The 11781-nt window shown below is 45.1% G+C and overlaps 2 protein-coding genes across 2 annotated transcripts in view; both read left to right on the forward strand.

Annotated features, from left to right (window-relative positions):
- Positions 1 to 4020, forward strand: part of LOC117808137 (microtubule-associated protein 2-like) — a 28808-nt gene extending 24788 nt beyond the window's left edge. The window contains exons 12-15 of the mRNA XM_034677667.1: positions 1299 to 1391; positions 1810 to 1891; positions 2191 to 2303; positions 2392 to 4020. Coding sequence (XP_034533558.1) covers positions 1299 to 1391; positions 1810 to 1891; positions 2191 to 2303; positions 2392 to 2601 — 498 coding nt within the window. The 3' untranslated portion in view covers positions 2602 to 4020. The remainder of the gene's footprint in view (positions 1 to 1298; positions 1392 to 1809; positions 1892 to 2190; positions 2304 to 2391) is intronic.
- A 1410-nt stretch (positions 4021 to 5430) lies between these two features.
- LOC117808140 (protein unc-80 homolog) overlaps positions 5431 to 11781 on the forward strand; it is a 38676-nt gene continuing 32325 nt past the window's right edge. The window contains 8 exon segments of the mRNA XM_034677670.1: positions 5431 to 5546; positions 5963 to 6011; positions 6375 to 6531; positions 7169 to 7509; positions 7845 to 7968; positions 8076 to 8140; positions 8426 to 8577; positions 11364 to 11628. Coding sequence (XP_034533561.1) covers positions 5455 to 5546; positions 5963 to 6011; positions 6375 to 6531; positions 7169 to 7509; positions 7845 to 7968; positions 8076 to 8140; positions 8426 to 8577; positions 11364 to 11628 — 1245 coding nt within the window. The 5' untranslated portion in view covers positions 5431 to 5454.

Below are 11781 nucleotides of genomic sequence, written 5' to 3' on the forward strand. Positions count from 1 at the left end.
CTCTTTGAAGATGCACATTTTTAGAATTGATGTTTTTTCAAGACAGAAGGAAATTGTTTATTAGGCAGAAGAAGAAAAAACCTTATTGGTTAAATAAAATAGCAGCCAGAGTATTTATTCATTCTGTGTTTGCTGTTGTTTAATCCAGATTCTCATCACCTCTTACCTCCTCAATACATTCTGCTTCAGTGCAGCACAGACTTAACATTTAAAACACAAATTTAATGTTTCTAAGTTCAGTTTCTGCAACCTTACAATCTGCTTTGTCCATTTTTTTAAAGCAAACAAAAGTAGTGGGTGTGAATCCGGTGTATTTGTTGCTGCTCTTGTGACTCCTGCTGGTTGGTTTGCATCAAACAATCCAAGACTTGTATCTTGGAACACTGAGAGCCACAATCCCCCTTATAAGAACTCACTGCTCTTCTCAGTTCTGCACACAAAGCTCATCTATAAGTCAATGTAAATGCATGTTGAGACACTTTTGTATCGAAGGCACATATAGTGTTTTCTTTTTTTTTTTTACCGTTGGATTTTGTTGTAGGTTCAAATTTTACACGAGAAGCTGGACTTCAGTCATGTTCACTCAAAGTGCGGCTCCAAGGATAATCTGAAGCACTCGCCCAGAGGAGGCAATGTATGTACGCTTTTTCTCTTCCTCTCTTTTCTCTCCTTCTCTTTTCAGCTATACTTTACTTCCATGCTACTTTACTTCCATGCTACTTTTAAATGTGCATCTGTCCTCCCGTCTGTGGGTTTACTTCCAAAGTGCAACACACACATGTTACTCCTCTGAAACATACGCAAAACTACCAAACTCCCTCCAGAAACTGGCTGTTTTTTAAGTTTTAATCCTCTGCAATCAGCTCACTTGTTGTGTTGTTCTTGTGTAACATGGTAGATGTTGCACTTGGGAATTAAATCCAAATATGCTTCAGGCTACTTTAACAAATCTGTTCAAAACAGGAGCAAGATCAAGACTCTCTGGATTACAGCTGAGAGTGAATTCCTCTGTCTGATAAATGCCTTCATCCCTCTGACAAGACTCTTTCCACTACAAGCTTGAGTGTCCATGATCTAGATCTGTGTACAATTCAATTCTCCTAGTGCTAAAGTGAGCGCCATCACATTGATAAGTCGTGGATTTAAAATTGGGACAATTTTTCGAGGATTATTTCGGGCAGGAAAAGGAGGGAGGGGAGGGAGGAAGTAGGACATGCTTAAGCTCTCCCTCGATTCGGTTCGAGAGGCCGACAAAGTGATCCTGGGAGAAGAAAAAAAAACGTTCCTGTCGTTCCCAGGTCATGATCCCGAGCGTCAAACTGGACTTCAGCCACGTTCAGGCGAAGTGTGGCTCCATGGACAAAATCCAGCACGCGGCAGGAGGCGGAAACGTGAGTGACTCAGCAGACACAAGAATTCTGTCTATGTTTTGGACCCTCAAATTTAATTTCCTGCCTCCATTTCCACCAAAGCCAGTTTTTAATATTTGTTTCAGGCTCTACAAACAGAGTCTCTGCTGCACAGTGTAAACACAGCATGCAGCCTTGTCTCTTTAACTGTGTTTGTACTCACTGTAATTCCTATCACCCATGGACGATAAAGTTTAATTGAAGCACCTGCTCCCTGTAGTATCCCACAGAGCTTGTCTGCTGTGTTTGTCTGTTGTCTTTAGCGTCCCTGCCTCATGTTTCCTCCTGCCAGGGAACCGAGCTCCACATCTCTTCCAGATGCCATTGATTAATCTGCACTCATCCTCACATATTTCTTATTATCTTATTATAATGCATGCTTTTCTTTTGCAACCTGCAGATCCAAATCCAGAGCAAGAAGATCGACTTGAGCCACATCACTGCCAAATGTGGCTCCATGTCCAACATCCGCCACAGACCAGGTGCAGTACAGAATCAAATATGTAAACCTATTAAAAAGCTGATATACATGTAGGACAGATTCATGTGCTCTGTTGTAGGTTTTTTGAAACTATCCTTTAAACTAGTCAAGTGGCTCTTGGTAGGGCAATATGTGCAGAGTCAAGATGCCAAATGTTCTTATTTTTGAAGCACAGTGTCCTTGACTGACTGAGCTTCTGTGCCCCGAGTCTTGCTTTGAATGAGCTCAGTCCTGCAGGCGTGTGATTGCCTTTTGGGTTTGACACTTCTTCCTTCTCCTTCCTTGCCGTCCTATCCCCAGGGGGAGGCCACGTGCGCATCGACAATGTGAAGCTGGACTTTAAAGACAAGGCCTACGCCAAGGTCGGCTCCATGAGCAACGCCAGCCACACTCCTGGAGGCGGGAACATCATGGTAAATAATAAAGAGAACAAAAGTGTGAGTCATTCAGAGATACTTGAGAAAGAAACAAAAAAATGCTTGACTTGAATTATTCCTCCAGATCGAGAGCCACAAGCTAACCTTCCGGGAAACAGCTAAAGCTCGGGTGGACCACGGTGCAGAAATCATCATCACCCACTCCCCCGGGGTGGAGACTGGAGGCACCTCTCCCCGTCTGTCCTCCGCTGGCAGCATCAACGTCCTGGAGTCGCCACAGCTCTCCACGCTGGCCCAGGATGTCACCGCTGCCCTCGCCAAGCAAGGCTTATGAGCTGTCTGTTTCAAAAAAACCTCCTCAAAAAGAACCCCACCACTTCTTCTCTTTCTCTAATCATTCAGTGTTTTCCTGCAGTCCTTGAAAGCAACACAACCCCCTCTGATCAACAGCTTTTCCTGTCCCTCCAGCAGGATCTCAAAAACTTATTCTTCATTCACTCCCTTAAAAAGGAACACACTTCTTTTATTTCTTTTCATTCACTCTTCTCCCTCCAAGTGTGGACTTTCTGATTCTGTTCTAGCTAGAATACTAAGGATGTTAAGATTTGGATGGTTGGTTTTGTCTGAGAAGCATTGAACGGTTTTTACAATTGTACAGTGATTTTTTGTTTTTAGCACGAAAAGCATCACATTCCACTTGTAAGGGGAATAAAACTCAACTCATGCATAATTTCCATTGGTACCTGGTGCAAGATACAACCATTAGATTATATCCAAGTGTGGGAGAGGACTTGGAGTGTGTCTGTACCTGCAGGAGAGAGGCTGCGTGTATGCTTACAAGACAACATGAATTTTGTTGGTTGTTCAGTTGGTTCGTTCACGATTCCCTGATACGTAATGAAATGTTGGACAAAATTGTGTTTTCTTTTTTTATATATATGTCACTGTAGTGGAAGTTGTTCCAGTTTTTGTACGTTCCCTGTGGCTGCACTGGCTTATTAGCACGTAAGCTGTTGCAGTTGTGTCGCTAAAAAAAGGCTAGCTTTCCAATAGATCTTTCTTTTGGTTTCTTGTTTCTGAAAAAATCAATTGGCTGCTCTTCTTTTTTGGTTCCGTTCTTGCATTAGCTCTGTGATTTTATTAGGCTACAACGATGCTGTTATGCTGGCATGGCAATTAAATGATAAATAAATTAGATCTATTTGGAGCAAATCTGCAACTTTTCAGTGTGTGGGGTGCATTTTAGTGTTGAAAGACCCGGTTCCCTCACAACAAGTTGATGATGTGACCTTTCTCTTTTTGCAGAGTTGTACTTGTACGATGTATTTGAATGCGTAAAAAGTTAATTTGAAAGTGGGAAGCTTTATATGAAAACATTCCAGTTGAAAGAGCAGCTACCTGGCCCGTGTTTTCTAGGATTGAACTTCACAGAAGCAGAAATGACCCTCAACTTACAGCTTTTAGAAAAAGATATTTTAAAAAACAAGTTTCTCTGCTCACCATTGTGAAACTCCTCTGCCTCCCCCCTCCTCCTCCTCTTCTTCCTCCTCCCCCTGATGTCGTTACCCTTCCAGTGTTTTTCTGTGCTTCCTATACTCTCGCCTCCAGACTTCCCCAGCCCCCTATTTTGCCTGTGTAAGTGTATTTAAAAGACCATGTAGATGTGTGCACACTTTTTCCGATGTTTGAGACATACTGATGACAAATGCTCCTACAGGTTGATGACAACAGAAATAAAGAAAATAAAAACTGGCTCAATGTTGTTTGTTTTTTAGATGAATTATCAGGAACACAAACATATTAAAGCTGATGATGTATGTGTGAATGGATTTATCTGTGTTTCAGTTCTTTATTGCGCTATTTACCTAGCAAGTACGGTCAACGCTTTTCCAGGTTCCTGGTACAAAGGAACTTCATCCGGAAGTTCCGACCTCTTCCGGCATTTAATGGTCCACGTATTTCCTTGTTTGGCGTTTTAGAAACAACATTACAAAGACGGTGTTATCTTCAAGTGACAAACAAGTTGGTGAATTATGTAAGTAGCAAAAAGAGTGCCTTTCTTGAAAACTTCTTCCTTTGTTAATTTAGATGCAGAAGGATTATTTAAAGTCTAAATGCCCATATATGGAATTGTGATATTGCTAAAGTGGCATAGATGTACCAGTGGTGTCAGTGGAAGTGATTTAATAGTTAAAGCCAATGCCAAACTGCTGGATTTCCCCCTTGAATATTAAAATAGTATTAGTTTTATTATTTGAATCACTGCTTTAACATGTATTCATCTTATTTAATTATTTATTTATTTATTGTATCCATCTGATCTTGTTAAAGCTACCTTACGTGTAACTTTTCTTTGCACAATTACTTATTTTATTAGATTTACTACAGATGTCATGTTGTTTATAATGATGCCTTTTATAATGTTACCATTGCTGTCTGTTATTCTGTGAAGCACTTTGGGCTGCATGTTAAATGTATGAAAGGTGCTTTATAAATAAAGAGTTGAGTTGAGAATAGTCAAATTAATTGGTCATAATGATTAACTTTAGTTTTAATGTTTGTTTTTCAGACAGTACTTGAATGCAGCATCGTCACCTATCAAATGTGTTGCAACTAACCTTGGTGTACTGAAAATAATCCTTATTTAATTATAAGATATATTAATGCTTTCAATCACTGCCTTGTCCAGCACCTGGGTTATTTAACAACCTGTTGATATTCAAGCGGCTGATTGTCCTTCAGGTGAATCCACCATCCGGATGTGCTCAGTTAATATTCACAGCACACTGTTCCCTTCCTTAATATATGAGGATGAGGAACATCTGTCCCAGATGTGGACACTACTGCGTCTTTAAGATGACTATAAATTAACACGTCGATCATCTGTCGCTGTCCGGTAAGGGTGGTGCTGAAATCAGAACGCTCTCTCTCCTTCTCCTCCTTCTCCCCTCCACCCACCCCCTTCTCTCTCTCTCTCTCTCTCTCTCTCTCTCTCTCTCTCTCTCTCTCTCTCTCTCTCTCTCTCTATCGCCGCCGATCGACCGACACTTGCAGCCATTTTCCGCAGGACGAACCCAATCATGTCGTGAGGGGAAGCTCGCTGGTCACCTGGGCAGCAGCAGAGCCAGCAGCAGCAGTGGTCGCACACACACACACACACACACACACACACACAACACCGGTCAAAATGGTGAAGAGGAAAAGCCTGGACGAGAACGAGCCGGAGTGCGGGAAAGGAATACCGTTCCCCATCCAGACCTTCTTGTGGAGGCAGACCAGGTTGGTGTGAGGAGCAGAGGCAATTGATAACAGGTGTTTGGCACACGGAGGATTAAGGATTTGACTGGCAGCGGTGTCAATGTCGCTGCTTTTCTTCGCCTAATACACATCAAAATAGATCTGCAGTTCCAAATGTGTGTTCATGAGTGTGCAGCTAAGTGTCAGTGGCATGTTTCAAGCTGTGAGCTACATGTTGTATCGCTGATTTGAATGAAGACGGCTGCAGATTGCATGATGTCACACCTGTATACAAATTTGCAAAAGGAGGTAGGCTAAGGAAAATCATACTCTGAGGATTATCTGCAGAAAAATGAATGCTAATGTAGATTTTGTTGAAATAATGGAATGACATTGAAGATTTAACCTTCATTTGGGGTTTTCTGATGTTGCAAATGCATGATTTTTATATGTTTCAGTGCATTTCTGCGTCCAAAGTTGGGAAAACAGTATGAAGCATCTTGTGTGGTGAGTAATTTCATAATGCAAATGTGCATATTGCAGTAAAATAATCGCCCTTTGCTCTACTCCACTGTAATCTCTTTTCACCTTAATGCACCTGCAAATCAAGTGGGCTCTTGATTTTACATTTAGCAAATTAGTTTTTCCCTCTGTTTCCTCCTATTACCCAAGAGCCAGACCTTTCGGAAACTCATATCCATAATGACGGCTTCTCCAGATCCCTTTGGATCAAAACAGAGCTGCCTCTGTCTCTCCCACAGGCACTGCCTCTCTCGGGGGGCCATGTGGGACATTCAGATAGTCAAAGAAAGCAGCTTTAGATCCTGCCTGATGTCTCTTTTTTCTCCTTCTCTCTGGCTGCCTCCCCAGTCCTTTGAGCGGGTGCTGGTGGAGAATAAGCTCCACGGGTTGTCGCCGGCCCTGTCAGAGGCCATCCAGAGCATTTCCCGCTGGGAGCTCGTCCAGGCGGCGCTGCCTCATGTACTCCACTGCACCTCCATCCTGCTGTCTAACAGGAACAAGCTGGGTGAGGATGCACAGGACACACATTAGCACCGCTTCAGGAATCGAGTTGGCAGGCTCATCCGGGTTATCTTCATTCAACAAAGCACTTAACTTATGTTCAGGCACAGAACAGTTACAGCACAGCTGGGTGTTGCACTATGTCTCCAGTCTGACTGAAAACAAAGAGCAAAATGTTTATTTTCCTTCCTTTCACTGGAATCAACATGCTGAATATTTAATATTCTCCAGTGTTTCAGCGTGTTGAAAGCTGTGTCAAATGCATATCACATTTTTTAATAGGGTTTATCTGCACCCTTTAGGTCTAAACCTTTAGGTCTTTAAAGGTAAGAAAAATAATGAAAAGAAGGGCAAATATAAATTCTCAAATTGCTCACCATTTTCAAGCACCTATTGCAAAAAAATCCTGCATTCAAGCTGCTTAAAAAATATATATTTGGCCTATTTTATCTGAAAATGACTCAAACCCTGAGAGAAGTCTTCATATAAGGTAGAAAAATGACCAAATCAATCTTAAACAGTACCATAACCCTTGAATACTACTGTTAAACCAATGCACCTAACACCAGAGCTTGTTGCTGCCCATTCATCACTCCTCTAAGCAGCCCTCCCCATTAACCCCTGACCTCTGACCCCCACAGGCCACCAGGACAAGCTGGGCGTGGCTGAAACAAAGCTGCTTCACACGCTGCACTGGATGCTGCTGGAAGCCGCCCAGGAGTGCAACCACGAGCCGAGCCTGGGCCACGGCTGGTCTGCGGGCAGCAGCAGCAGCGCCTTCCTCCAGCCCGTGGGGAACCAGGGGTCCTCTCCTGGAGCTCCCGGCTCTTGCTCCGGGTCTGCTCTGGGGGGGTCGGGGCCTCAGCACAGCGGGTCCCTGCTGGAGGAGGATGAGCACACTCGTACAAAGCTGTTCCACAAGAGTATGGCGACAGTGGAGCTGTTTGTGTTCCTGTTTGCTCCGCTTATTCATCGGATAAAGGTTTGTACCTGATGGAGGAAATGTTCACTAAGAAAACCAAGGTCACACAATGTCTTAATGTTAGTATTTTTCAAAGAATGATTTTTCTCTGGGAAGTACTTTTAGCAGCAGTGTCATTCAGCTTCATTATTAAATGACTTTGACATATTAAATCCTCCAGCACACTGTTTGATAACCAGGGTCACCTTATGGTCATTGATCTGTGTGTATGAACAGCTAAAAGGGGTCAGGCTACAGCCCTCTTGGGATTGCACTTTCCATTTCCCCAGATGAAGAATAAATTATTGTATTAAATGAGATTAGGAATATGCTTCTTCTTGTTTTCTTTAAAATAGGAGTCTGACCTAACCTTCCGATTGGCCAGCGGTCTTGTGATATGGCAGCCCATGTGGGAACACCGTCAGCCTGACATCCCTGCCTTTACATCCCTCATCAAACCCGTCAGAAACATTGTGACAGGTGTGAAAAAAAACCTTACACACAGCTGTATGGATCCCCTTTAAGGGTGAATCTATTTTTGTATGTTCCTAATTAAGCCGTGTAATCCGCTACGCTTGTCTCAACAGCCAAGAGAAACTCCCCAGTCAACAACCAGTGCAGCCCCTGTGGATCTAGCAACCCGGGTCCCATGGTGAGTGAGTGTTTTTAGCTCGGATGTTTCGCCGTTTTTGCTCCACATGTTGATTGAACATGTTCAGGCGAGAGTCTGAGGGCTTCCTCCCCTCCCCCTGTCAGCATCCCCTGGAGGCCGGCTGCTCATATTCATTAGCAGCAGCCATCCGGGAGCATTAGAGTGGTTAGCCGGGGTCATGGCAGAAATCTCACTCCGGCCTCACAGCCTTTAATTATCAGGAAGTGTCTGTCTGTCTGTTTGTTTACCTACAGTATCTGTCCATCTCTCCTCCTCCACCCACAGGGCTTCCAGGTGGTCTGCGAAGCCGCCCAATCGGATTCCTCCTCCCCCTCGGGTGGAGAGCAGAGCTGTCGTCGTGGTAACTCGGTGGAGAAAGGGGGCCCTTCCCAGCAACCCCCACCAGTTAAAGGCCCTTCCAAGAAAAAGTGAGCAATGTTAATCAATTTAACCTCGAGTGGCAGCAGTCGCTCATGAGCCTGTCATGGATCTTTCATTTGGGATGTGATGTTCAAGCTTCAGGCTAATTGAAGCCTGTTGTTTGGCAGGGAGAGGAAGTGATGTCAGAGATAGTATAGATGCAACAGGGCCACTGCAGATAAGAAGCATGTTAAACCCATGAGACGTTTTGAGCTAACTGCATTTAAACACACATGGGATGAGAGTTTTTCCTGCAGCAGGACCAGGCCTTGTTTTCCATCACAGCATCTCAAGTGAATGAAATCCTGCTGTGACACCATACATTAAACATCAGAGCAGATCCACACAGATTAAAGCAGAATTGAACTACTTTCCTGAAAGCTTCTCTAAATAAATAATTTGTCTGATGCACCCAAAGAAGCCAGTTGTGTGTTACAGCAGCAGTGCAGAACTTCAGTGATTTATCAGTGACCCACGCTGACACCGAGCTGGTGCCATCATCTTGTTGATGGCAAAACATTTACCCCTGCGGCGTCGTCTGTCGGAACACACTGCACGGCAGAGCTTCGCTCCACTCGCTTGTCAGAGAGCTTGCGTATATGAATAGCTCCTCCCTCCCCTGTGTAATACGTTGCTCCGAGCAGTGCTGTCTCTTCGGTCAACACACTCACACACACGCACATGCATAGCCTCTGCTTGCACGGGCATTAGATCCAACCGACGTTTGCCCGCAAAAACAGGGTAATTACGCAGAAGTAATGTGCTACATGTCTGATGCTGGCAGTGTCCCCCGCCTGGCATGACACGGCATGGTTTGGTCTGCCCGAGGCAAGTCTGGCGTTTGCTGGACTTGAGTGCCAGGCTTGAGGCTCAGGCTGTGCCTTGTTTTGGCATGGATGGGGCAGCTTTGACCAGATTAGTTGGAAAAGAAAACTGGAGATGTTTGAATACCAATTTTCCTTTCTATTTTTAAGCACACAGCTGGATGCTAGTGTCACCTGGTCCCACATTTTCAGCTGTAAGAAAAAGAGGTTTATCTTTGCTGTAAGAGCTGTGCAATTAAATCAGTAAAGATGCATGATTCAAAAATCCATTGGCTGTATCTTGTTACTGAAGCATAATTCCTGGATTGCTGGAATATGATGCTCAGCACTCAGAAAGGAGTCTTTAGCTCAGTATTTCCACTCTGCACATCCCATGGGGATGATTTCTGTCTTAAAAGTCTTAATGGCTCCTCTGTCATTGCTCTGAATCACTCAAAAAGAGTGTAGGAGGAGGAATGTGAATGTGGGAGAAAGCATGGTGGAGGTCTGTAAACCATCCACTGCTCATTACTCGTCATCGCTCCACTCGTTCTGACAACCGAACTAGTCACTCCGATGCTTTCTCCTCATCCCTCTGACAGCCAGCAACCGACTGCAAGTCAAAATAAGCCTGAGCCCCCACACCACCCCTCCCCCAAACTAGCTATGCTAATACACTGAAGCACCAAAGGGGGTTTTGGAGCGGTCACATGGTGATGCAGGAGATTTATCCCTATTGTTTCAGTGAACACATTCAACAATGAGGGATTAATTGCTTTCTGTATCAGGGTGTTCTCAGCTGAGGACGTGTGGGAGAGGAGGGAGCTGAATGTAAACTAGCAGCATGAGAGAGTTTTGGATTTAAGCATGAAAAGGAATTAATGTCATGCTCTTTAGGATCCAGAGAAGAGGGGAGACCTGCTGCAGGTTTGAGCCTCAAAGATTGATCTCATCCTCCTCTACATGCACCTCTGCACCGTGACACCAACATGAAATCATTCCCGTCATCAGCTTCCTGTGATTAATGCCGCTTACTCATCCTGCATCGCCCGGCGCTGCTGATGCTGATGCTGATGCCGAGGCAGTTTCCATGGCAACCGCTGTCTCCTGCTGCATCTCTCTCCTTACCGCATGGAGTCGGGGGGCTGGGCCTCTCTTACCTCTCTTCTCCTTTTCCTCTCCTCTCCACTGAGAGGCCTGGGGTGGCTGTCGTCACTCGGTCTCTGTGGCAACCTGACACAACAGCAGTAGGCAGAGTGTGTGTGCGTGTGTGTGTGTGCGTGTGTGTGTGTGTGTGTTGGCTAGACAGTGAAACATGATACAGCCTCCCTCTGCTGTCCTCTTAAAGTGATTCATGTAGATATCGACCATCTCTTCCTGCTCCATTTATTACGACAGCCAAGATTAAATGCTGTCCTCTCTGTGTCTCTCTGCTTCTTTCTCCCTCTTCCTCTCCCTCTTCCTCTCCTCTCTCTCTCCCTCCCTATCTCTGTCTCTCTCATGGTATCAATATGTTTCTCCACAGTGTGGGGCGCTCTATCCGCTCTGCAGCTGTCCAGCCGCTGACCTTCATTCAGGCTTATTTATAGTGGACTCACGTAGGCTTAGGCTCTCTCTCTCCCTGCTCCTCTCTCCTGATGATGCTGGAGGGGGGCTCTGCCCTTGTTTACCATCCTCCCCCTTTGATGCATTATTAATGAAGCAGTGTGGCGGGAGTTGATGACAGACTAATAGAATAGGAAAGGCTATACCATAATGTGATTGTATGTAAAGCAGTTAAGTGTGTTTAAGTGTGGAAAGCATGCTCAGAGCTCAGATTTAGGGTAAGACTTGCAGAAAATGGTCCAGGCCGAGAGTCAGCGACCAGCGAGGAGGTCTATTACCTCTGTTTATGGGGTGCACTAAACCTCTAGGTCTAAAACTCCCCCTAAGTCTTTTTTGTTGATACTAGAATCTAACCAGACCACCATCTTCGCCTCTTCACCCTCCCAGGACATCAGCCCTGCCGGCCTGCCCACGTCCCTCGCCCAACGAGCGCGCTACGCCACTTACTTCGACGTGGCCGTGCTGCGCTGCCTGCTGCAGCCGCACTGGACGGAGGAGGGCGTGCACTGGGCCCTGATGTTCTACCTGCAGCGGCTCAGGCAGATCCTGGAGGAAAGACCGGAGCGTGTCCCTGAACCCTTGGTCACGCCTCTGCCACGGCCACGCAGCAGCTCCATGGTGGCTGCCACGCCGTCACTGGTCAACACACACAAGACGCAGGTAACTGCATTCATGGCAGCTTCTACAAGAGCATTTGCAGTATTTATGGTTGAATGCATGGTTGATTATGTTACTGTGAATTCTTGAATATTGTCCTTATATTATGAAACATATTTGTTGCCTTAAGACGTCCCGGCTGCCCGGACCGTTATG

This window comes from Notolabrus celidotus, chromosome 24 (assembly GCF_009762535.1).
Source record: "Notolabrus celidotus isolate fNotCel1 chromosome 24, fNotCel1.pri, whole genome shotgun sequence".
Classification (NCBI taxonomy): Eukaryota; Metazoa; Chordata; class Actinopteri; order Labriformes; family Labridae; genus Notolabrus; species Notolabrus celidotus.